Raw genomic sequence first — 24,651 nt, 5'->3', positions numbered from 1 at the left:
TGAGTTAACTTTAGCTCCTAAACAAGAAATACATGTCTTCTTTTTGTGAAACAATTATATTCGTTACTCTGGTAGGTAATTAGGTACCATTTTTATGGTTCCTACTCAGCCACTTGATGATCAACTAGTTTTATGGCCAGTCCTAAGCTATGAAGGTAATAATAAGGCGAGCTGTAGGTATGATTGGCAAGAAAAAGCATCGCTCTTTTGGATTTATTAAAATTTATTATTAAAAATTAGATAAACTGATTGATATGACTCACAATGATATGATGATTATTATTCGCAAATAAGAATTCCGTAAATGTTCGTTTTCAATTTATCTGCGCATTTTATAACATCACCACTGCTTGAACGGTGAAGGAAAACATCGTGAGGAAACCGACATGTCGAAGAATCAAAAGTTCGACGACATGTGAACACAACCCACACATGGCCAGCATGGTGGATTATGGCCTGTATCCTCCACAGGAGGCCCGTCTTAGCAGTTAGAACGTATACGGGCTGATGATGATGATTGATGATGAAATTCGTAAGCAATAGGATATAGGAAATGCAAAATATCTGCAGACACTCTTTGTCTCTAAATTAGTAATTATCAGAGAACAAGTAGCGACTGATCAACAAACTAGTACGCCATAACCTTTCCTAGCAAATATACGATAAACATTTTGTTTTGTTTACAATCATAGAATTGATAACCTTCTTCAAAGCTGTCAAGGCCATACTTCTATTGGATCTTTATTAGGTTCAAATCAAGGCCTGTATTTGCTTGTTTCTTGAGTTAATATATAGGCACAAACAACGTTACTACTGACTGAAGATCTACCTTTTAACTGCCCAGGAAGTATAGGAAATCTAGGAATTCATAAACATTTCACTCTCTTCAAGATAATGTCGAGAATGCAAAGGAATAAATAAAGTTGACCCCGAATCGATAGGGGACAGAAAATGAAATGAATGAAATGAATAAAATGAAATTAATTTATTCGCAGAATAGTGGTTACATAATTCTTCACAACTGAATTGGTCACACGCAAACGTTCGATTGGAATCCGAATGAAGTAAGAAACGGTCTTTCAAAGCAGACTTACAAGTCGTAAATGGAGAAGATAAGTCAATTATTGGAAAAAATTTGGATATAGTTATTTGGGTGAGCTGCGTAAAATCGGGTTGCGTGGTGGAGCACTGACGCCCTTTGCCTTATCTAGGGACCTTTGGAAATTAAGTACAGTTACTTAATCTCAAAAGGTCCCTAGATAAGAGGTCCCTCACATTAGAGATCATTATAAATTTTAACCCGTAGAATAACTAAGTCAATTGGAAAAATCTGGATATAGTGAGCTGCGTAAAATCGGGTTGCGTGGTGGAGTACTGACGCCCTTTGCCTTATCTAGGGACCTTTGGAGATTATGTAAGTGTACTTAATCTCCAAAAATAAATCTCTAAACCTTCTCTTATCTAGGGATAAGAGAAGATCCCTCACATTAAGAGATCATTATAAATTTTAACCCGTAAAATAACTAAGGCGTAACATTGGAATAGAGAACAAAAACAACATAATTAATACTGTTTATATTAAATATATTAATAATTTATTATCTAATATTTACACTAACATTATTTACAGATCAATATGTTTATACATGTTTTAAAATAAAAGGCATCTATTCTAACATTAAAGCATTTTTAGAAGGCGAAAAACGAACACTATTATTAGGGCCTTACTAACATTTTTAATCTGTAATCCAATCTGTGTTTTGTCTCTTTCACACTCATAGAGACAGAATACAAATGATATTATTTTTATTAGTAAGGATTTTAATTTTGAAATACACAAAATTGATGGTAACAACGCATTTATAAAGAAAAAAAATTACTCCAATAATAATTAATAATAGTTTTGTACTATAGAATTAAAAGATAAGAACCAACTTCTTTGTTAAGTTGATCTTTGATTTTCTACAGATGTTTGATTTCAAAAAAATATAAAATTTTACTGTCCATAGGAAAAAACAACAAAGAAATCATTCAAAAGTTAGAAAAAATAATATTACATACATATTATAATATATTGCTATGGAAATTCAATTTTAAAATATTGAGTAAGGAGAAAAAAGAAAGATGATAGTAGACCTTCATAAGTATATCAATTCGGAGGTTTATGAAAATTAAAGATTAATGAAAATAAAAAAGAGCATGTGTGCCGAGCATGTGTGTCAGAAGTGAAACTTCTTTGGTAAGATTCAAAGACACCAAAATCGCCGCCTTACTTTATGACGTGACGGTATTGCCATGACGCGACCTTGAAATTTTACTCTCAACGCGCCTAAAGAAGTTTCACTTCAATAAACACTATAAAAATAAGAAATAAACAACGTTATTACCATCCAAATATCACTACATATCCTAAACAATCATTACCCTGTCACAAGCGAGTTAACACAATTTATATAATAAATAACAATAAAGACTTTAATTTGAACAACAAAATGACGATATAACAGAGGAAACATACATACATACAAACATTTATTAACCAATAAACAGTATAGAATTTTGATTCAAAACTTAGTAATTATTAACATTTCGACTTTGCATCGTAAACTTTAATGAGAAGTAGTAAATATTTAAATACATTTTATTTTTGAAAATCCAAAAAAATAAAAAAATATGAAAAAAAGCAACATGATAAATACAAAACATAATGCAACTTCATAATATTGGCATCATTAAATACATTTCTTCAAACATTATTAAAAAGTGTACATATTTTATAAGTTATGCTAATAAATTATTCATACCAACGCCATCTTCTGGATTAAGCGATCAAGATCTCTAACAAAAGGCGCCAAAATAACAAACACAAAAAGGTAAATTTGGAAGAAGTAAAATCACTACATTTCAATAACAAGTTATTGTTTGAAAAAATAATATTTTACAATTTAAAAAAAAAAACAATCTTTAATGTTCGACCGTATATTTTTAATATAAATAACGCCCGGAAAATTTCCTACCATTTTAAATAGTGCCGCATTATATTTATAAATATTTATTAATTATTATTTTTGTTTATTTAATAACAATTAAACCACATCGAATCAGACCCTGAAAAATGAAAGGGTTCTATTCCTGAGCATACTCAAGCGTAAGAGAAAAAAAAGACTCGATTAGTAAAGTATTTCGGTCGCTATCGTGTTAACAAGAAAAAGGATCCGCACATACAGACACACGGACGTCCAAGACAGAACTTTTTTAAACTGTTTTTTAACTAGTTTAAATAACAAAAATGACATCAAAAATATCATGAACGTTAAAAATAGTGTTTTTTCTTAATATGTGTGTGTATGTATTATCTTACAAGTGCAATGTATGATACATAAAGACATTTTAAGTTTGAAAAATCAGATGTTTTGCGTGAAGTGACAGTAGTACCCACCTCAACGCTTCGCTTATGAGGCGTGCAAAATATATCCATATAATAATTTAACAACCGCTTGCATTCATTAATTTATTTTGAAACAATAAAAAATAAAAATAACATTCCCATTAAAAACACTCACTATCAGATATATGGAAAAAATCTTAAAAAAAAAGTTAAAATACAATGGACAGATATTAAAGAACGAAATAAATTATGAAAACATTCCCAATACACATTTATTCCAAACTCGCATTAAAATCGAATGCAACGCTAATAAATATACGATATTGCCGTCCTACTCTAGCCCATTAACATTCCCTATTGTCTGAGCGAAACAGAGATAATAATTTCAGCTAGGACTACGATCTAAATACAAACTTATAAAATGCATTTTGAAAATGCGTCTTATTTATTTTAGAACGCAGCTATAAAAAGGTTATTTCGTTATATATTCTTCGATATGACTGAATAAAAAACTAGACCTCACTTAAAATCCTATATTTTTAGGTTATATTAATTTCTTGACCACTCTTATAGGATCAAAATAGATTTAGATATAGTAAAAAATCTAAGTCAAGTCAATCGATTAAATCCGGCTAGGTTATTTAAAAATAAACTTTAAAACATAGAGCATAAGGTGTAATTTGTGTTATTGACTACAATTTACTTTTAATATTGATTTTTATGGGAATAGCGAGAAAACATACGCTACAAATATGAACTATAGGATAAAATATTTAATTGACCTGTACACAAAATAATTTCTGATATCTATCAATACACAAACACAAAATGAGATTTAGAGGCATGTGTAACTATAAAATTACGAACGACTATCTATATAATAGTACATATATGTGAGGTTTGACAAAACTCCTGTATTTATATCGACTACGTTATAGTCAAAGGGGGGGAGTTATGTAAACTTTAACATAGGCTTCTTAAAGATTTGTATTAAAATAACAAATATTTTACTGAATCACACATATTGCTACCATATTAACTCATATAAAGAAAAAACCGACCAAAATGAGAACCTTCTTTTTGGCAAGTCAGTGAAAAACTCGACTACCCTCAAAATCAAAGTTTCCAAAACTACCCCCAATTCAACAAAATAGTCGATAATTCAAATATAAGTGGGGCAATGGTCCAAACTAGTGCCGCACGCGTCACAGGCCCTCGCTTCCCGCTTATTAACCAACGTACAAGCCGGACACTCCCTCCCACCAGATGTTAAGGGCTCTATTTCTGGGCCCTTTTTCGACTTACCGCACATTTCGCACGCTTGCAAACTGTCCTTGTTCAAATACGTGCATGTACCGCATTGCCACTTTCTCGTTTGGTTCATTTGATTCATTTGATTCGTTTGATTCATTTGGTCCGTGTGATCCGTTTGAACTATTTGCCGGTCTGGCGTGATTCGTTCGCCGTTCTGTTTCCGTGAATCCGGTTCGTCTAACGATACTATGAGTTGAGCTTTGTGGTCGTACGGTGTGCTTGAGCCTGAAATTGGATTTTAACTTGTTAAATTTTGAACACAATAACAAATAATTTTCAAGTTGTATAATGAGAAAATGATTGAATATTGTCGATATAACTGGAACACTACTAGACGAATAACGTTGCTCACATGTCTATTAATAATAATCTAATTAATTTTTATTAGAATAGAAACAATGATTATTAGATACGTTCTATTATCACCTAATTAAGTTTAAATACATGAGTAAAATTGCAAGTAACAAAATAATGATGTGTATGGTTTCTATCTTATCCCAAATTTCTTTCACCTTTAACAACAACTTCTCCTTAAAACAATGCAAATTTGAATTTTTCAAGAATGTCTAGTGCAAGTTTGAAAACATGTAAAATAACTTACCTGCTACACTTTTAGAGCTATGCGGCTTGTGTACTCCATTTTCCACCGGCTTCTTAGACCTATCCATTTCAGAAGCTACCAACTTCACCGGTTTCCTAACTTCTTCTTTCTCTTTCTTTCTCAACTTCTTCTCTTCACTAACTTGTCCGTTAGTCTGCTTTATAACTTCTTTCCTATCTTTTATTTCTTTCTTCGTTAATAATTTCACTTTGTCCGGAGCGACTTTCTGTGTGACTAGACCATCGGCTTTTGGATTTCCGATCGCTTCTGTTTTCTTGACTCTTTTCTCTTCTATTTGTCTCTTAGCTCTCTTCTTCTCTTGTTCTTGTTTTAGCCTCATTAAATTCTCGTTGACATTAGCGGTTCGGTACATTTCTTCGTCGTACGATCTGTCTAGATTTAACGCTTGTAACCCATCCTCTAAATCGAGTGTAGTAGGCTGGTATTTAGATCTCTTTTCTTCTCTATCCAGTCTATCTAGCGTTCTTGAATCCCTGTCTAGAGATTGCGAAAACCCACTCCTACTATCTCCTTCTTGATGCTTACTCGATAGATTTCTAAATACATAATCCCAACTTTCATACGTCCCCATGCCGTCTTCTTTCGCCTTACTTAACGTAGGTTGTGTGTCTGATCTTGGAAAGCTCGGTAACGACACATCACTGTACGTCGTTTTGGAAGTTTTCTTTGACTCATGCCTGTGCCGTCGTTTATCGTTTCTTTCTATGTCTTTTTCGTAATCTAATTCGATCAATTGTGCGGTCGGTACTGAGGGGACTGATGGCAGTCTGTACTGTGGTGGATATCCATTTACCGGTACATTTGTCGCGTGTTTTATTGGCGCGTAAACCGGTGTGGGGATCATATATGGGGCCTGTACGGAGTAGTAGTAGGGTACGTATGGGGCCATAATGGGGACCGGGTTACATTGAGGGACTTGCATTGACATATCTGGTGGATACATCATCTGAGGGAGCATGTTCTGCATCATGTAAGGGTGGATTAGGGGTTGTATCGGTTCCTCTATTTCCGGACAGTTACAAGGGAGAGGGTAGTTGTTATCCAGCGATCGTCGAGGGTCAGATTGTGCGGGAATGTTCGAATAGATTTCTGCTTCTGCAAAGAAATATACAAATGTAAGTAACATAAAAAAATACATTTATATACAACTAGCTGTTGCCCGCAGCTTCGCTTGCGTGGAAAAGATAAATTTTCATGGTATGTATAAGTTTTCATCCCCTATTTTACCCCTTTAGGGGATGAATTTTTTAAAATCCTTTCTTAGGGGACGCCTACGTTATGACATCCTACGCGATACGTCCAGTGGTTCGGGCTGTGCGTTGATAGATCACTATATCAGTCACCTTTGAGTTTTATATATATATGTATGTAGATTTACACATGTTAAAAATTTGGATATTATTCAAACAGTCAGTATTTTCATTTACAACTATCTTAGCTTCTTCGTTTAGCAGTTAGACATGAAATACATACATATTATATATTTTATTTTCCATTTATGCATTTACCTTTAGGTAGTTCATTTTTAGACCAAAATAGAACATAGCACATAAAAATTTACCTTCAGAATATCCAATAAGCCTAGTAGCTGCAGTACTAATATCTGACGGGAACGAAGCCCGGTCCCTCGCGATCTCAGCCCACGACACTCGACCCCCACTGCCCCATACTGACTCCCATATTTGGGACATTATCTGTAACAAAACAATATGGATACAAATTAAATATTTAAGCTTAAACATATATTTGTTTCTTTTATGATAAGCAAAAAAACGTAACGAAGAATTTTGTTTAATCCTTAAATAAGAAATATTCAAATTAAATAAATAGTTTGATATGAAGGATATGTCATCGTAAAACTATAAACACCGTTAGATTATAAAAAATGAGATTATAAAAAGTATTTTTATTCATTTTATATTTTTCTTTTTGAAATAATTTTAATGAGGCGTGCACTTTTGTATCCAAACTGTTATTTAAGATTGCGATTATGCAATAAATGGATTGAATTTATGTATGGGATTGTCATATGGAAACACATATGGGATCGCGTGTGGCAGTATATGCGAGAAAAAATATTGTATAACACCCGTAATAACTCAGGCCCCGGAACCACAGGCACAATAGAAAATCTATTGTGTCGTGGACCGATCGGGCCACTTAAGGCTCAATGGGTTAATGACCATATATGAGCAAATAAATATATTCGAATTTGAATTTGACGACGCGGTAGCCGACGGTCCCGGGTTCGATCCCCGGTCAGGGCAAATATTTGTGTGATGAACTCAATTTTTTTTTTTTTGGGTCTGGGTGTTATCTATATATGTATTTATTAAATATTATATTTATCGTCCCCTAGTACCCACAACATAAGCCTTAATTGAGCTTACTGTGGGACTAGGTCGATTTGTGTAATAATGTCCTATAATATTTATTTATTTATTATTTATTATTTGGGATGTCTCACCTGGCACTCGCACTGTGCTATAAGCGCGTCCCTCGAGAGCGCGGCCGCCATGTCGGGGCACGCGGGCCCGTCCAGTGCGAGCCGACCTTCACCCGCCGCTCGGTAGCCCAGCGCGTGTAATAGAACCTCCGCGCCTGTTAGGTTAGCTTCCACTTCGTGTTTGTAGAAGCCGGAGTATAACTGTATGGAAATAAAACAAAAACACGTAATAACTCAGGCCCCGGAATCAGACACAATAGAAAATCTATTGTGTCGTGGACTGATCGGGCCGTTCGGGGCTCAATGGGTTAAAATATGGGTAACAGAGCTATTTTAGCTTTAGGATTTACAGTCGTGTAAAAGTAACTGTGGAATTGTTCAATAATGATTATTAAACTGCGAGAGTCTAAATATCAAATTCATAATTTAAACAAACATATCAGACTTGTTTTGTAAGGCCGATTATAGACATAGAACAGAAGCAGAGCTGTGAATTAGGATTCATCTATAAATTTTTCTACCTATTTCAACAAAATCCATCCATCCATCACATCCACAGAGTATGACGATAACTTACCCGTATAACCTTATACTCCTTCCTCCAGGGTTGAGCGAGTAGATTGCCAGCGTACCTAGCAACAGCCGCCCATCCTATACCAGCTCTATACGCACTATAATCAGGCAATTCGTTGATCGTACGTTGGAACACCTTGCCGGTTTCAGAGAGGCCAAATTTACACTCGTGAGGCACGAGACACAGGTATTCTGTTATGTAACCTGGAATAAAAGTTGTAACAATTTGAAATAACAGTAATTGAAAAAGTTCCTTTAAAAGATGTATGATAAATTCTAGTACAGTCTTATTTTAATAGAACCACAGTTAACTTGAATAGATTCTGCACTTTGCAGAAATAGTTGCACAACTTGCAATTTTTATATAATAATTCATGATAAAACAAACTGCCAATAATCTCACATAAACTTCAAATAAAATTCTTTTTAAATTAAACATACCTTGTAGCTTCTTTTTCTGTTGCAATTTCTCCGGACTATCATCGGTCTCCAGGTAGCTATAGTGCGCGTCCTCTATCCGCCGCCAGAGGGCGGGCAAGCGCTCGCGCAACCCAACATCGCCCATGCCGGCACACGACATTATCACCATTACAATAATACCATGTGCGGTGCAATCTGAAATATAATTTTTATTTATGATTCTTGAAAGTTATAATAGAAGTAAGAGAGTGGTTCAAAACAAATATTTTAGATACAGAAACCTGCAGAATTTACACAAATGCTTACAAAGACTTTGCCACAATAATTTTATACTTACATAAGTACAAAAAGGATAGAGTTGTATCTCCAAAAACGTAACCAATAGCAACATGAAGGGGATGTCACAAAATAATGAGAATGGAAATTGTATGAAAATCAATTATCAAAGATGATAGATTGAATATCATGTATGTCATAATATCATTTATGTGTGTAGTAAAGTTTCTGCAAAATTAAGTATTTAAAAAGTTATCTATTGATGTATATCTCTCATGTTATTTGTACAATGATCTTAATTTGCCTAATGAATAAAAGATTTAACTCTGTGAATTCAATTATTATTTTTATAATTGCACACCAGAATACAATATAAACAAATACATTTATTTTTTATAGGTATACAAATATATAGGGAGCGATCTTATTACCCACAAATTAATAAATTCCGAATAGTATAGGTAAACTAAAGTGAACGTTTTTTAATTACTTAAAATTTCAGTTTTAAATAAGAATAATAAGCAAACAAATTAAAGAAACATATTATCAAGCTGTTAAGAAGCTTCTTCACTAAATTTCCGGAATATTGTAAACAACAATCAGTTGTTAAATAAAAATATTTACTGGTATTCGAAACGGCTGGCTTATCAGCTGATTAAGTGCAATGCTCTCTGACTCACTCCATTGATTTCCAATGACAAAACACAATACAATCATGTTTTTGTGATGACTTAGTACTTGTTATGTTTAGTTCATTCTGAAATTTCTATTCGTAGACTAGCCAAGCTTCCGATCATGACAAATTTCATATTATTACTTTTTCTTTTTACACATACATAAAAAAATTACTCTTTTGTTTCCAAACTTAAATACAATATTTTTATTTTTTACCATACATTTATTAAGTTACTTCTGTTATAAATTTTCAAAATATGTATGTATAAATAGATTAAGAAATTATTGAACCAATTTTGATTAGAACCAATTTCCAATGAAAGTGGTTACTTTATCTTTATAATTGTACTTTAATGTATCACACTTATCAGTTTCTGATATCTAGACTTAGTTATGATAACATATTATGAGAAAGTAACATATAATATTAGAGAAATAAGCCGTTATAAAATAATATTTTAAGCTTAAACAGACCTATTAGAATCTAATATGAAAACAAAAAGAACTATTCGAAATTTATTTATGAAATAGTACGAAAATAATCAATTTTAGCTCACTAAATTTAAACTTATTTAGCTCTTCCGTATAGGCATAACCTTCAACTTTAAAACTTTAAAAAATAATAACAAAAATATTGACGCATTTTGCAATAAAGTTAAGAAAAGTGTACAGGTGCGTGATAAAAATGCAAATTTTCATCAGACCGCGTCGTGTGTGACGAATCCATATAGTACAGTAAAATATACGTTTAATTGTATAGAAATAGCCACGAATTAATCAACTCACCCTGCAGGAACTCATTCTTTTCCTAGGTGTCAAAATTATATCAATGCACTAAATGTAGAGCGGACAAAAATAGTATACCCAAAATAACAATGCTGTGAACTAGTTTCGAATACTATTGATTTTTACACTTTAGTGAATATATAAGGTATTAAATTAAAATTAATAATTTATTTTATATCCACTGAATACAAACGAAAACACATGTATTTCAAAAATCAAAATTAGTAATATTGTTTTGAGTTTTGACGATTTGACGTTTCATTTTGCTGAACGAAATACATATGTGAATGTGTTGCCAGTATAATATAGTTGGATTCAAAAAGAGATTTTGTAGAGACCTAAAAATAAACATAAATAATTATTGTAATTAAAAAATATAATATGTACTTCGTGTGTACTTCTATTAAATAAAGTAAATACACCACAGAACATGCCAGTCAGTATTCTGTCCTTGTCTTTTCCATGCAGTGTTAAAAAAAAAGCCAATCTGTCATTTAAAATCTCGTATATTTTGCACAAGCATAAAAATTTAAATCTAGTTTTCTTAAATTAAATTAATAATATGGTTAAATATATTGCTTTCATGGATGTTATAAGGCAAGAGGAAATAGAAAAGTTTTATCAAGTATGTAAAGCTACGCTATTAAAAGGCTATGGACATACATTGGCCTTAAGGCTTTTTTCCCAAAGACTTGAGTAATTCAGTAATATACATATTTGATATTATACTTATGTACAAGTATTAATGAGTGTTAGGTTTATTACACTTTTAAATAGAAATGCAGTCTGCATCCACGATCGTTTAGCCATAGTACACGTAGTATTTGTATTCTCTTTGATAGTACGGCCTTAGCCTACTGTAGCAGTACCTATATTACTTGCTCTGTTGCTACATACTACTATTTCATACCTATTATTGCTACAAAATAATTACGAAATATAGACGTATGATTATTTTACAGGCATGTCAAATGCACAGAGAATATTATAAAGGATATCCTAAAAGCTACCATCCTCTTAAATACTTTAAAGAACCTGAATATGCTTTCCAATGTCCATCTGAAATGTCTGAGTAAGTAATCATTAAAGCTTATAATACAGACTGTAGAATAACATTGCAATGTACCTATTAGCAATAATGGTATTTAAATTTCAGGTCTTATTTGAGCTTTCCACCTTATCATGTGAAATATAAGCAACCCGCTATTTTGCCACCAACGATTGGTCGAACCTCTGCCTTTCCACAATTACCAAATCGTTCTTTGGCTGGACGATTTAATAAACCAGCTTGTAAAGCATTTATAAGATAGCTTGTTCGACTTCATAATAATTATGATTGTTTTTTACATACAACTTACGCAATAAATAAAACATTTGAATGGTTTACGTTAGTTTTTTTAAGTGAGAGAACGCAGCTTTATTTATTTAAATTTTATATTTCACCATTCGTGTTCGCTCTACATAATTATGATTTAATATAACTTGTTTGTTTCTATTGTAATTATTGTAATTTAATACATGTAACTAATGTAGGAATTTAAAAAAGAGCGTGTGTGCCCAGCACACGTGCCAGAAGTAAAACTTCTTTGGCAAGATACATTTTACTCCCAACGCGCCAGAAGTTTTCACTTCAATCTGTGTCTTACAAAAACAATAAAGAGAAAGCATTTTATTTATTTTTTATAGTCTGTGGATAAGACTGACAAATGCTGACAAATTCCTTTTTTAATATGACAGTTCTAGCCGCCAATTTTAAATCAATTTTTCTTGTTTTACACGTAAACGAAATTTTTTGTAGCATTTAAAATTCTCCAAGATGGATATTTATTTTGTTGATAATGGACGATTAGATGAAATTGAAACATTTTATGAGGTAGGCTCCAACACATTGTTCTTTTATTTGGTACAGACTTTTACTTAATGTTTCATAAAGATTCTCTTAGTATTTTTTAACTCTAGGCTTGTCAGCGATATAGGGATTATTATAGAGGATATCCAAAGGCAAATCATCCCTTACTATACTTTAAAGATCCTGAATACATGTACCAGTGTCCATCTGAAATGACACCGTAAGTTTTCATATTATTGGGTTTTATCTATATCGATCTAGACAAACTGCTACAAAAAAAAATCATCAACTTATTAAACGAAAAGATTTTTAACATCATTTTAATTAAATATATAGCTATATCTTCGCTTTATTATAAAACTAGCGGTCCGCCCCGGCTTCGCCCATGGTACCTACATGTTTAAACTATCCTATCTCTCAAGTTGGATCGAACTGCACATGGTGTGCGAATTTTATTATAATCGGTTAAGTGGTTTAGGAGTCCATTGAGGACAAACATTGTGACACGAGATTTATATATATTAAGATTAAGATATTATAATAATCGGTTAAGTGGTTTAGGAGTCCATTGAGGACTAACATTGTGACACGAGATTTATATACCTACATATATTAAGATTGACGTTGTGAACAGTTGTGAACTACAAATTTTGACGCCTTTGGCTTATATCTCCCTACTATTGAAAAACAAGCACATGCGAGATTTCTTCTATATTTCGTTTAAATAACATTTAAAATGTTATCTAAACTTTAATTTCAGTGTCTATCTATCGTTCCCATCATACCACGTGAAGTATAAGCAACCTGTGGTGTTGCCAGGCGAGACGGGTCGTACAAGTGGAATCCCATCATTGCCGGATAGAACGCTGGCTGGACGCTTCAATAAAGCCGCTTGCAAAGCTTTTGTTAGATAAATACACGTCGCCGGCTAAGTTTCCAAGTAGTTAATGTTGATAATATGGTACCTAAGGCCGCTTGTCTAAACACATTTATTGGCGTGAAAATCAACGGTTAGTTCGATGTGTGTAGACATAGTGGTATACATATAGGTCAACAGCCCCCATAGTTATCCATACAACACTGACCACCGGATCTACCGTAGATTTTCACGTAAAAAAAAAGTGTGAAGCGGCTTTACTCACATAGCGACGGTTTGGCAACGTCGCCAATTTGGACATTTTCATATTAACTGCTTGGTTGTAGCCGGCGATGGAGCCAAGCGTCAGTGATAGAAAAAATATCATAAACACACCGGAAGCATAATTACTAACTCGATGAATTTAGCTGTAATAAACAAACAAAGACAATTACAATAAAGAAATTAACAACAATTTCAGTCGTTTATTTGTCCAATCATTGGCTATTATTTGCATAGTGTGTGTAGTAGTAGTATTTCTTGTTGATTATCTTATCAAATTAATTTAATTTAGATTATTTGGGTATATTTCTGGGAAATAGAGATAGTAAAAGATTTTTTAAATTGTCGATCTTTAAAGCCGGAAATAAAATGATGACGTAAATTCTGGTATTCTCGATATGATGAATTGAAACTCTGAAAGACCGATGCCGCCAGAGTGATCCAATTTTATTTCTTCTAATATCTGAAAAATAAAATTGTATAGGTAATAAATATAATTAGGACTTAGGAGATATGCAAATTTTAATAATTATAATGTATAAAAAAGCCTTAAAATCGATTCTTATAATTGTTCATTTAGTTTTTTTAATAAAGGTACCTACGGTAATTTATACCTGAGCGAAGTACATATTACACTAAATTGTTTTCTCGTCTAATAATTACATGTCAATTTTTACTTTATTTAAATTAAAATGTTATTTTTTTATCTCCCCATAATACACGGGTACCGCCATAAGGAAGATACCCGGTCCTTTGAAAGGCTTACGTGGGGACACAGGTCCAACACGCAGAGGCCCTTTAGCGAAATTTTAATGTGTTGATTATTATTATTCTACTTACGATGTTAGCAATTTTCAACTTCGACTCATTATCTAAACAGTGGTTCCTGTTGTGGACGTCCCAAGTCAATCTGTCTATTAAACGGCATATATCTTTAGCCGTGATTTGATTGTCCTCATCGATATCTGTAAAAATTATGCTATAAATAAGTACAAGAATAATTATTATATTACTAGGTATTTCACAACATTTTGAGCCAACTCTGTTGGTTTACAAAATATGTTTACCATGAATGAGGCTTGACCTCATCACTGTATGATAATAAATTAACACAAAATACCATATATTCTAAACGCCCAAGCTGCTTTGACTTCGCAAGGGCACTCGGTACTCATGGCCGAGCACAGATCCAGTAAATCCTCGAAGGAGAAACAGTCATCATTTTGTGAAGAAAACACGCGGAAGATCCGGTCTTGGAAGGGATTGTTCTGGAAATTTGATATGGTTTAAATAATATTTTCGTTTTTATTGGTGTGTAGTTATTGTCTCTTTAATCAAATTTTTCAACCGTGGGTATATTATGGTAAGTTATTCTGGTATAGGTAAATTACTGCCAAATATTATCAAAATCCGCTCAATGGTTTTCACATGAAAGACCAACAAACATACATCCATGCATACTTACAAAGGTTCGCGTAATATTAGTTGGATTGGTTAATTCAGTTTTATAATTATTAAAAACTGTTGACTGAATCTAATAAAATGCCCTTACTTACTTTCAGCACTTCGAATTTATTTACGATCTCCTGTTTGGTGAATCTATGCGCGAAGTTGTTGTTTACTTTTTCAGGATCAATGGAATGAAATTTCTTCAATAAGCTGGAAATAATATTCATAAAAATAGGAAATTAAACAACAAAGAATTTGTGAAGAATTCATTAAATTAAAAAAAAAGTAATTATACTCACTGATATATTTCTCCTTTATTTAAATACGTTAAAGACGTATAGTCTTCTAATACATCTTCAGTTAGCAAATGTTTTACTTGGGAAGAGCCCATTGTTATGATTGAAGATTGTATTCATTTCGAAGTAATTACTGAATATCTTATCTATCGATTACTTTATTAGATTAGACGCAGTACAATACATATAAGTGATAAAAATATATGGAAATGGTATTTGCACAAATACCAATTACTTACGTACTATAAAGGCATTTTTATTAATTTGTATAAAACTCAACATGTCTATAAATAGTTGGGATTTGTAAGACAGCTCAAGTTCAACACAAAATTAACAATTTTTTTAATTTGAGTATGTAATAAAACACAAAATCTTTAAAATAATTTATTACATACCTACTTCAATACATCTGAGATCGGTCTCAGTACAACGTTCATAAATACGCAAGTAGAGCGGGATAGAAAAACCTCAACATGTGCCATCCTTTTTCAAAGATAAATGAAATCCGAATTTAAATACAAAAAAATTGTCGCTGGCTGAAAAAATAATCTTAAAATCTAAGGTTATTTTTATTTTGAAAAGAATTTAGTTCTATAAAGTGAGACGGCAACACATTGATATTTTCTATACCCTTCTCTTTCACAACTCAGTGCTTAGTCATTAGCATTACACACGTAAAATTATTTACAAAAGACGGATATCTAAAGAAACTCAAGTGATTTTACATTTCCATGCAAGAAATATTCGCAAAAACTTGTGATAGAATACGCAGGGGCAAATATGCATTATATGCGCGGCGAGGCGGGGGAGAGTACCGACCACAGATCACAGAAACTAAAGGGAGATATGGTTAGGGGGCGGGGCCGGTGTCGCAGCAATATGCCCAAAAAAAGAACAAGCTGTAGTGGTGCTGTATACGTACGTCACTTACAATCTAGTGTGCGAACGAATAGTCGCTCTCATATTTTTGTGTGATGACACGCACACAACGCGAAGTATTGTTTTGATTTTGTTTACTGCAGTTGTGTGCGTATATTTGTAATGAGACACGGTTTCAGCGCAAGCGATGGGCATCTCTCTAGATCTCTATGGTACCGACCGTTCCATTTCTTTCTAACTTTTAACTCGTGCTCTTTCTTATCCGGTCCCCGCCTCACCGCACATACCTAGGGCGCGGTACAGCGGTTCAGGTCAAGCTATACAATAATAACGTGACACATGACAATATAATTTATCTACAAAGTTTTCTTACCTCTTTTAGTACGAATTCGGTAAATGTTTCTTAGAAACTAACGAGTCAAGTCATCAAACAAGAAGTAATACTACTAGTAATTATCAAATATCAGTAAAAATGTTATATTTAATTCACTTGAATTTTCATGCTTCCATCGTCATCAACAAACTAAAAACTACTTCCTAAAGAAAAAAATTGTGAGAATTCCAATAAATTTTATACTAAAAATATATTAAGCATTTAATAATGAAATCTTAAACAATAGGCGAATGTAAACTGATCATAATCTGATCATATTTGACTAAACCTAATAGTGACAAAAGAAAATTCGGCCTGCGACAGAACATAAAAAAATAATTAAAATTAATGGATAACTCAAAAGCTAAGGAAGAACATTGAACAGACATTGTTGCTAATTCTGTTACAAGAATTAATATAAAAACTAAATAAAGACTACATACTTGTAACTTTTAAACTACTAGAACACATTTAACACTACAATTTTGTCAGTTACTAGGTAGAGATTTAACTTGGTTATAATTATTTATTTCGTTATTGAAGGCATTTTTTAAGCTATTTTGAAATATAATTAAGAAAATTCTTATAACAGAATCATCAGCAATGCATTATAAAAATAATGTATTCAAACAACTGAACACAAAAAGCACATGTTTTTACGAAACAAAATTGCAAGCAAAAAATAACAACAATATTGCATATTAAAAAAAATATTATAGAAATAAAGGAGATGATAGTGCAGTTTTTGTGATAGATCTTAATCACTAATATTTATAAACAAAATTAGTTATTACATTGTTATTTTCTATGTAATTAATTTTATAGATATCTGGAAAAGCACATACTTAACTTTTCAGATGTCATGTCGTTTTTAAAATACCTTTTTGCAAGTCAATTCTACAACTTTCGACCAAATATTTTGATTTGCCAAAATTAGACTATAACTGGTTTTTTGTCTTGCCATAGTGTGTAGTGTAGTGTAAAACAGTAAAATTATTTTGATAAGTTTTCTTCCTTACTAAGAATAGGAAAGACTGTGTTAAATGCCATTTGAAAATTACGATTTACTTGGAGAACTTTATCAATAACTGTTAATTCATTCTACCTTTGCCTGACCGATATTATTAGCCCGAGTATTAACTGAATTAATATTATGTTATTTAAAATTATTCAGAAATAACAAAAAATAACTTACAGGTTGATGGATACAGCAAATTTCACACTCAAGATGTCTAAAATATTGAAATATTTTTCACAATGACGGATGGATAAATATCTTGCTACAGATTGCTTGAATTCAACAACCTTACATTTAACAAACACAAAATGTTAACGATCACAAATTTCCAAACAAATTTCCGCCACAGTACACAAATACACTGCACTAATCCACGAATCACATACAAAATAAATACCAAAAATCACTAGATACACTCATCGTTTAGGAAACTCCACATTGTCAAAGCTAATTTGCCGTCTTGCTCTCATTTTAGCCGCTTCTTCAAACGACGGCATTGAGTTCGATCTAAACTGTACTTTATCAAACATGCTCGTACTTGAATTCGAGTCAATATTAACCAATTTATCTTGTAGTATGTTCTTCGAAGCGCTTTTCGGTTCTTGTACTATGTTTTTATTCGTACAGTTCTCTTTAATTTGGGAGGTTAATGTGTGGGGTTTAGATTTCAACTGCTGGTAAGCTGTCGCTGATATGTAGCCTGATATTTTGTTCGTTTCGTTCGCTAGTTTTATTTGTTCATCCTGGAAACATTCTTCTACCGTTCGACCTTGAATTATGGCGAATACGTACTGCCTTGCCAACCTGAAAGCAGACATTCACATTAATATTATTAATATTCAATTAAGTGATACACATTAAAATTGGTTTATTATCATAACTTAATGACAAACCTATAAACTGTAGACATTCAAAGGTTGGGTAACAGAAAATAAATGTATTTAATCAAATCATCTTTATTTCTAAAATTTCACACTAGAAGTAAAATCAAAATTAACCTAGTTCAACAATAATGTGTATGGACTTCCCGAAATAATATTATAAAAAAATACTTTTTTTTAGTAAACAACAAACTCACTTGAAAAGCGTATCTGACGTGGAAAGTTTAGGAGCTGCCAATTTAGCAGCATGAGGCGGTAACGTCAGCAATCTTCTAGTTAGCTTGGCTAATGACGATGCTTTCTCTTTGAAGCCCGGGGAAGACATTCGCCAACCGTGGAGGCGTAGAGCTTCTGATACTGCCCATAGCAGTTTCTGTAATATAAATTCGTTATCTTATCTTCTTCTTCTTCTTCTTCTTATATATAAAAATGAATCGCAAAATGTGTTGGTAAGCGCATAACTCGAGAACGGCTGAACCGATTTCCATAATTCTTTTTTTATTATATTCCTTGAAGTACGAGGATGGTTCTTATGTAGACAAAACGTATTTATGTACCACGGGCGAAGCCGGGGCGGACCGCTAGTATTATATATAAATCTCGTGTCACAATGTTTGTCCTCAATGGACTCCTAAACCACTTAACTGATTATAATAAAATTCGCACACCATGTGCATTTCGATCCAACTTGAGAGATAGGATAGTTTAAACATGTAGGTACCACGGGCGAAGTCGGGGCGGACCGCTAGTAAGCAATATAAATGAAGGAAAAATTCAAGCATCTGTATCTCATTTGATTCTCATTTTTCTTCTCATTTTTAAAGCTAATACCGCAGAGCTATAGGCAAGAACTCCTTCATCAAGATTTACTTTACCAAAATGCATTTAAAACATTTTTATAAAATGTAATGAAAGAACTTTATATGAATCCTACTGTGTTGATTATAAATTCGAATCTTTACTATTTGGTTATGAAATGGGAAATATTAAGTAAGTATCTTTTATTTCTTTTTGGATACCAAAAAAGCCATATATTTATAACTTCTATTTACAATAAAATTAAAATTCCTACCTTCTTATGCGTTTCATTCAACTCCGCACTATTCCTGGTCGACAACATTTCTGAGGCTCGTCGATTGAACGCCACCGCCTTAGCACTACCAAAATCGCCTCCAAACGACAGACTCTTTGCTATCTTACTCCTATTAGCCTCCACATCATCATCAAAGGGGTCTCTTTTCCTTTTCAAGAAGTGATCGCTCTGCGTCCCATCCATACTTTTAGTTTCAGCTGATCGTACTGGCGAACCAAATAAAGCCCGTCTCGATTTAATAGCTTGATTCGGCACTGACATACTAGATACACTGGGCATCGGCTTTCTATTCTCCGGACTTATGAATAACGCTCGCTTCAAAGTTTCTCTATTTGGCTGTGTTTTGGACAAGTTATCGTCCAAAACCAGCCTTCGCATGGCTTTTTTCTTACTAGAACCGCCAGTTTTCGGTGTTTTCGCGGGTGTTTTTTTGCCTGGCGTCTTGCGTGACGGTGTCTTCTTGCCTGGCGTGCGTTTAGTTCTAGGGCTCTTTCGTTCGGCGGAATTGATCAGCTTTCTGTGCGGGAAGTAACTTGAAAATTGAATTAGTCAATGAGTGTTATAAGCCATAGACGGTATAGAAGCATTATGTTATGTGCTTTAATAATTTGGCGAAATATTGAAATTAATTGTTTAGTTAATGCAGTGCTAATAAATTGAGATTTTTGTGCAATAAAAGATGTTATTTTTTTCATTGATAGAGTAAAGTAATAATTTAACAGACTACTATTTCTAAATTTATTAGATAGATTTTTTTTTATGCAAAAATGGTGTTATAAAACTGTACAGTAATATAACAATAAATTAATCAAATTTAAACTGAGTCAGATAATACATTGTTAACTTTGCTTATCAAAATAAACTTCAATTCACTGTATTTTACAAAATTACTGAATTTCTAAAAATAATAATACTTACTTCTTATCAATGAGGACCATTTTGCTAGTTGAAGTCTGCGCCTTCTCTCCAATAGTGGCTGCACTACAGAATGCTTGTCGTCTCCGCGCTAAATGTGATAGACGACGCCCGGGTGATTTGGCTTGTGCCATTCTGGAAAATAAATTATATTATTGAAGTGAAGTCCCACGACCCCTACAGATGCATTATGCATACATGTGTTTAACTGATTGAAACACCTCCACCGAAAATTAGAACCAAGGACCACGCGCATCAATTATATCCTTAACTAGCTGCGCCCTGCGGTTTCATCCACACGGCTTCGCTCCTGTTGGTCTTAGCGTGATGATATATATTCTATAGCCTTCCTCGATAAATGGGCTATCTAACACCGAAAGAATTTTTCAAATCAGACCAGTAAGTAGTTCTTGAGATTAACGCGTTCAAACAAACAAACTCTTCAGCTTTATAATATTAAGTATAGATAATTATAAAAAGAGCAACCAGAAAATGTGAGTTATTTATCTATTTCCACAAAATATTGCAAAGTACACTCAGTTTGTATTTGTACAGTAACTAGGCATTCGTTGGTTTAATTGAAACATCAACTAAGGAACAATTAAGTTTAATTATGCTGTCAGTTAACCTGCAATAAAATGGAAAAGAGCATAAAAAAGGATCAGTAAATCAAACTTACTTAATTCTCAGAGCTTTTCGTTTGCTAGCGCTACTAGGGGACTGTAAGCCCCCAGAATATATATTAACACTGGTATCTGTTTCCGCACCAACAAACCGTTCAGCATATCTTTGCATTAACATCTCATATTTCTCTGTGTGATTTGTTAGATTGTAACTGGAAGGGTAAAGAAATTATAGTATGGATCGAATAAAAATGTTAACAATTAGTTTTTTGACGTGATTTTTTCTTTTGACATGATTTATTGTTAACCTAACCCACAAATTATTTTTACTACATCGAAAATCAGTATTGTGGTTTTAAAAAAACCACAGATTACCTTACTCATATATCACATAAAACTGTTTTATATATTTTACTAGAGGTCCGCCCCGGCTTAGCCCGTGGTACATATTTCGCAATAAAAGGTAGCCTATGTCCTTTCTCGGGTATCAAAATATCTCTATACCAAATTTCATGCAAATTGGTTCAGTAGTTTAGGCGTGATTGAGTAACAGACAGACAGACAGAGTTACTTTCGCATTTATAATATTAGTATGGATTAAATGATAGAATAGTATATAAAATAAATAATTAGCATAAAAATTTGATACTCACTACACATCATAATATCTGCACTTCAATAAATCCGGCCATGCATTCCCCTTAGCCTCTGCTTCGGAGCAAATTTTCAATTCAATACTTTTGTCATTTATACTTGAGTTACCATCTTCACACTTAGAAGTATTTCTGCTAGAACAACTTATTTTCTCAAGTTCCACAGTCGATTTTGATACATTTTCCGCAGTTTCTTGGATAGAATGACATATTTCCGGTATTTGGATGAATGAAACCTTTTTGGTTGGTGTCATAGAGTTTTCCTCTATATTTATTGTCTGTTCTTCATTGAATGTCGGGAGAAAGGCATAGTATTTCTTGAGCATTTGAGTTACGTCAGTCTTTAGTGTGGTCACTGAGGGTGGGGGTAATATACCTTGAAGTGTTTCCTATAAAAGAATAAATAAACTTATCAATGAATTTATGATAAACTAGCTGTGCCGCGCGGTTTCACCCGCATTACTCCGCTCCTGTTGGTCTTAGCATGATGATATATAGCCTATATTACTCGTGGATAATGTAGCTTTCGAATGGTGAAAGAATTTTACATTTTTTTAAAATCGGTCCAGTAGTTTATGAGCCTATTCATTACAATCAAACAAACAAAATTTTCCTCTTTATAACATTAGTGTAGATAGGAAAATATCACATAATTATAATTAAATGTTATCCAATTTATGTATCAAAATAATGTTAATATTTTAATGTTGTTACAAAACTTGTACATTGTTGTCTACAAAGAATTTGTTTTTTTTTTTAACAGCTCAATGTTTATTTATATTCTTGTTCTGTCTAACAGAAACAGCTGTCTACATTTGACTTGAACAGCTTTCTCATGTGCATACTTCACTGTCACTATCACTACATAGTATAAAACAAAGTAGTATAAAACAAAACAAAGTCCCTATTTCCCTATGTCCCTTTGTATGCTTAAATCTTTAAAACTATGCAACGGATTTTGATGTGGTTTTTTTTAATAGATAGAGTGATTCAAGAGGAAGGTTTTAGTATATAATTTATTAGGTTTTAGACAAAGCGGGCGAAGCCGCGGACGGTAAGCTAGTATCGTAATATAATGTATGAGATTAAGTATAAAGGAAAGAAGCATCTTAAAATCTTAAAAAAGTGGATATGTTTAAGTCTTGTAGTCATACATTTAGTCCAGAAGTCTACACTTTCTTAATCTACTATATAAAAATAAGTCGGGTTTTCCTTCCTGACGCTATAACGCTATAACTCCAGAATGCACGAACCAATTTCCACGGTTTTGCATTCGTTGGAAAGGTCTCGGGCTCCATGAGGTTTATAGCAAAGAAAAGGTGGCTCTGGTGGCGAAACGGAGTTCGCGCGGTTTGCTAGCATAGTATAATATAAGTTTCACCAAAATGAAATAGTGCGCATCCATTAATATTATTAATATTTTATTGAAGTGTGATCATTAACTGTAATTATTGTAATAATTTAAATTGTTTACACAATTGAGATATTTCATGTGCATTCCTCAGGTAATGTTTACATATTCAATACATTTCAACATAGATAATGATAAGAGAAGTTAGATAATATTGTTAATGATGCCAAAAACTAACCTAGTTTTGCAAGTCTTGTTCACTTTGTTAATTAGGTTAGCTTTTAATGATAATACACAAAACATAACCTATATCTTAACCTTAACATATATCAATTTTTATGTTATTTATAGATTTATAAATAAAAGAGAGCATGCACAAATAAAGCAGTGCTACAAACCTGAATCCTCCTAACTTTTTTCTTTTCATATATCTCAACATCTTTCAAAAACGTCCAAAATGGTTCAGGTTCTGGATCATTATCAGTTTCATCACCGTCCGAGAACATGTCTGGCGAACGAACACCACTGTCAAATGAGGCTTCTAATGAGGAGTAGCTCTGCTCCAAATTCCACTTTGAACTATCCATTGTCTCAGTTGAGTCCTTGTCAAGTTTATCCTGGTATTGAGAGTCCCCACTACTCTCCGTCCTGCCGTTCCTCGAACCACTGGTACTCCTTTCATCTACATTAAATGCCTGAATACTTTTTTCGCTCGTCTGAATTTCGCTATCGACTCTCGATTCCGAATTTTCGTCATTATTTAAAACATTAGCTGTGCTCAATGCTGTCAACGGATCCACGATGGGCTTCAATTTCTGCACATGCTTTAGCGTGCCATTGAACGAAAGCTCGCTAATTGGAAGTTTGAACACATTTTCATGAACAACGTCCCGAAACATGGGCACGCTGTCCACGGCGTTATTGCTGTTTTCCATCATAGATGTTATGAAAACAGGTTTCTCACCCCCGGATTTGGATTCTTCTGAAAAAACCCGAACCTCGCCGAGGTCAGACTTGTCAGTCAAGCATTGTTCTGACGACGACCCCACAGATGATGTTATCAAGTAAACACTAGACGATTTTTCTATCAAAGAATCACTATTTATATCTTTTTCAACATTGTCATATATTTGATGAAGCGAATCACTGACTGGTTCAATTAATTGCACCCCATGTTTATCTAAATTCGCTGGGACTGCAACAGAAAGGTCAATGTTCCCTCCACTGTTAGAACTGTCATAATCACGACTGCTCGAAGATGCAGATTGCTCACTATGCCTATCGTCAAAATGTTCTCTAACATTAAAACTTCTCATATAACGTTCATATAGAGAAAAACTATCACTCATTGAAGGGCAATTTGAGTCTTCAAAGGATTCCATCACCACTACTACATTGTCATATAGACATCCAATTGTTGACAAAATACAAACTGAACAAAAACATTTTTTAACTTTGAGCCATTTTAAAACGAAAACTTACAAATACACTTATGTTTATCGTTAGTTTAGGATGATAATGTGTATTTACTATTAATAAATGGAAAGATGCATGGCGCCTAACCACACGCCTAACTGTGCGGCGACATCTTTATTTTTTTTTATCAAACGACGGTAACTTTTTTTACTGAACT

The 24,651-nt window shown here is 33.1% G+C and overlaps 5 protein-coding genes across 6 annotated transcripts; 2 read left to right on the top strand and 3 right to left on the bottom strand.

Moving 5' to 3' along the window:
* Positions 1-3,472: 3,472 nt before the first annotated feature.
* On the bottom strand, positions 3,473-10,761 carry tamo (PUB and ZnF_RBZ domain-containing protein tamozhennic). The gene is made up of 7 exons (XM_090110960.1): positions 10,501-10,761; positions 8,785-8,958; positions 8,348-8,547; positions 7,792-7,971; positions 6,886-7,018; positions 5,304-6,419; positions 3,473-4,927 (listed from the first exon to the last, which is right to left on the bottom strand). The coding sequence occupies exons 2-7, from the start codon at positions 8,930-8,932 to the stop codon at positions 4,551-4,553; spliced, it is 2,154 nt and encodes a 717-aa protein (XP_089967086.1). The 5' UTR covers positions 8,933-8,958; positions 10,501-10,761; the 3' UTR covers positions 3,473-4,550.
* Positions 10,762-10,993: 232 nt separating this feature from the next.
* On the top strand, positions 10,994-11,810 carry LOC149901604 (uncharacterized). The gene is made up of 3 exons (XM_090110646.1): positions 10,994-11,125; positions 11,463-11,572; positions 11,657-11,810. Exons 1-3 carry the CDS (start codon positions 11,063-11,065, stop codon positions 11,808-11,810), a joined length of 327 nt encoding a protein of 108 aa, XP_089966772.1. The 5' UTR covers positions 10,994-11,062.
* A 477-nt stretch (positions 11,811-12,287) lies between these two features.
* Positions 12,288-13,448, top strand: LOC149901603 (uncharacterized). Its single transcript, XM_090110635.1, has 3 exons — positions 12,288-12,373; positions 12,460-12,569; positions 13,110-13,448. The coding sequence occupies exons 1-3, from the start codon at positions 12,317-12,319 to the stop codon at positions 13,261-13,263; spliced, it is 321 nt and encodes a 106-aa protein (XP_089966761.1). The 5' UTR covers positions 12,288-12,316; the 3' UTR covers positions 13,264-13,448.
* A 158-nt stretch (positions 13,449-13,606) lies between these two features.
* On the bottom strand, positions 13,607-15,375 carry LOC149901602 (calcium and integrin-binding protein 1-like). Its single transcript, XM_090111336.1, has 5 exons — positions 15,236-15,375; positions 15,044-15,146; positions 14,608-14,755; positions 14,328-14,452; positions 13,607-13,950 (listed from the first exon to the last, which is right to left on the bottom strand). The coding sequence occupies exons 1-5, from the start codon at positions 15,325-15,327 to the stop codon at positions 13,840-13,842; spliced, it is 579 nt and encodes a 192-aa protein (XP_089967462.1). The 5' UTR covers positions 15,328-15,375; the 3' UTR covers positions 13,607-13,839.
* Positions 15,376-17,845: 2,470 nt separating this feature from the next.
* mi (cyclin E-interacting protein minus) lies at positions 17,846-24,575 on the bottom strand. 2 transcript variants are annotated; one of them, XM_090110818.1, is made up of 7 exons: positions 23,417-24,575; positions 21,668-22,056; positions 21,071-21,226; positions 20,395-20,526; positions 19,456-20,008; positions 18,581-18,756; positions 17,846-18,306 (listed from the first exon to the last, which is right to left on the bottom strand). In XM_090110818.1, exons 1-7 carry the CDS (start codon positions 24,398-24,400, stop codon positions 17,919-17,921), a joined length of 2,778 nt encoding a protein of 925 aa, XP_089966944.1. In that variant the 5' UTR covers positions 24,401-24,575; the 3' UTR covers positions 17,846-17,918. The 2 variants fall into 2 exon arrangements, with proteins under 2 accessions (XP_089966944.1, XP_089966945.1); XM_090110819.1 differs by having other exon boundaries at positions 19,456-19,993.
* Positions 24,576-24,651: the final 76 nt, after the last annotated feature.

The sequence above is a fragment of the Colias eurytheme genome, chromosome 16 (assembly GCF_061535395.1).
Source record: "Colias eurytheme isolate Ceu_HAF_F1 chromosome 16, ilColEury1 Martin Lab GWU primary, whole genome shotgun sequence".
Classification (NCBI taxonomy): Eukaryota; Metazoa; Arthropoda; class Insecta; order Lepidoptera; family Pieridae; genus Colias; species Colias eurytheme.
Note: the sequence above shows the minus strand (reverse complement) of the source record. Positions and strands in the feature narration are given on the sequence as shown.

Bases quoted from the DNA above. Each gene is read 5' to 3' on its own strand.
- LOC149901602 (XM_090111336.1), bottom strand. From the start codon at position 15,327: ATGGGCTCTTCCCAAGTAAAACATTTGCTAACTGAAGATGTATTAGAA. The intron at 15,147-15,235 runs GTGAGTATAATT...TATTATTTCCAG, and splicing joins AATAAAGGAGAAATATATCA to CTTATTGAAGAAATTTCATT. The intron at 14,756-15,043 runs GTAAGTAAGGGC...TCAAATTTCCAG, and splicing joins ATAAATTCGAAGTGCTGAAA to AACAATCCCTTCCAAGACCG.
- LOC149901603 (XM_090110635.1), top strand. From the start codon at position 12,317: ATGGATATTTATTTTGTTGATAATGGACGATTAGATGAAATTGAAACA. The intron at 12,374-12,459 runs GTAGGCTCCAAC...TTTTAACTCTAG, and splicing joins AAATTGAAACATTTTATGAG to GCTTGTCAGCGATATAGGGA. The intron at 12,570-13,109 runs GTAAGTTTTCAT...CTTTAATTTCAG, and splicing joins TGTCCATCTGAAATGACACC to TGTCTATCTATCGTTCCCAT.
- tamo (XM_090110960.1), bottom strand. From the start codon at position 8,932: ATGGTGATAATGTCGTGTGCCGGCATGGGCGATGTTGGGTTGCGCGAG. The intron at 8,548-8,784 runs GTATGTTTAATT...CTTTTATTCCAG, and splicing joins ACAGAAAAAGAAGCTACAAG to GTTACATAACAGAATACCTG. The intron at 7,019-7,791 runs GTGAGACATCCC...GTTTTGTTACAG, and splicing joins TAGCACAGTGCGAGTGCCAG to ATAATGTCCCAAATATGGGA.
- LOC149901604 (XM_090110646.1), top strand. From the start codon at position 11,063: ATGGTTAAATATATTGCTTTCATGGATGTTATAAGGCAAGAGGAAATA. The intron at 11,126-11,462 runs GTATGTAAAGCT...ATTATTTTACAG, and splicing joins AAATAGAAAAGTTTTATCAA to GCATGTCAAATGCACAGAGA. The intron at 11,573-11,656 runs GTAAGTAATCAT...TTTAAATTTCAG, and splicing joins TGTCCATCTGAAATGTCTGA to GTCTTATTTGAGCTTTCCAC.
- mi (XM_090110818.1), bottom strand. From the start codon at position 24,400: ATGGAATCCTTTGAAGACTCAAATTGCCCTTCAATGAGTGATAGTTTT. The intron at 20,527-21,070 runs GTAAGTTTGATT...TTTATTTTCCAG, and splicing joins CGAAAAGCTCTGAGAATTAA to AATGGCACAAGCCAAATCAC. The intron at 18,757-19,455 runs GTAGGAATTTTA...TTTATATTACAG, and splicing joins TGAATGAAACGCATAAGAAG to AAACTGCTATGGGCAGTATC.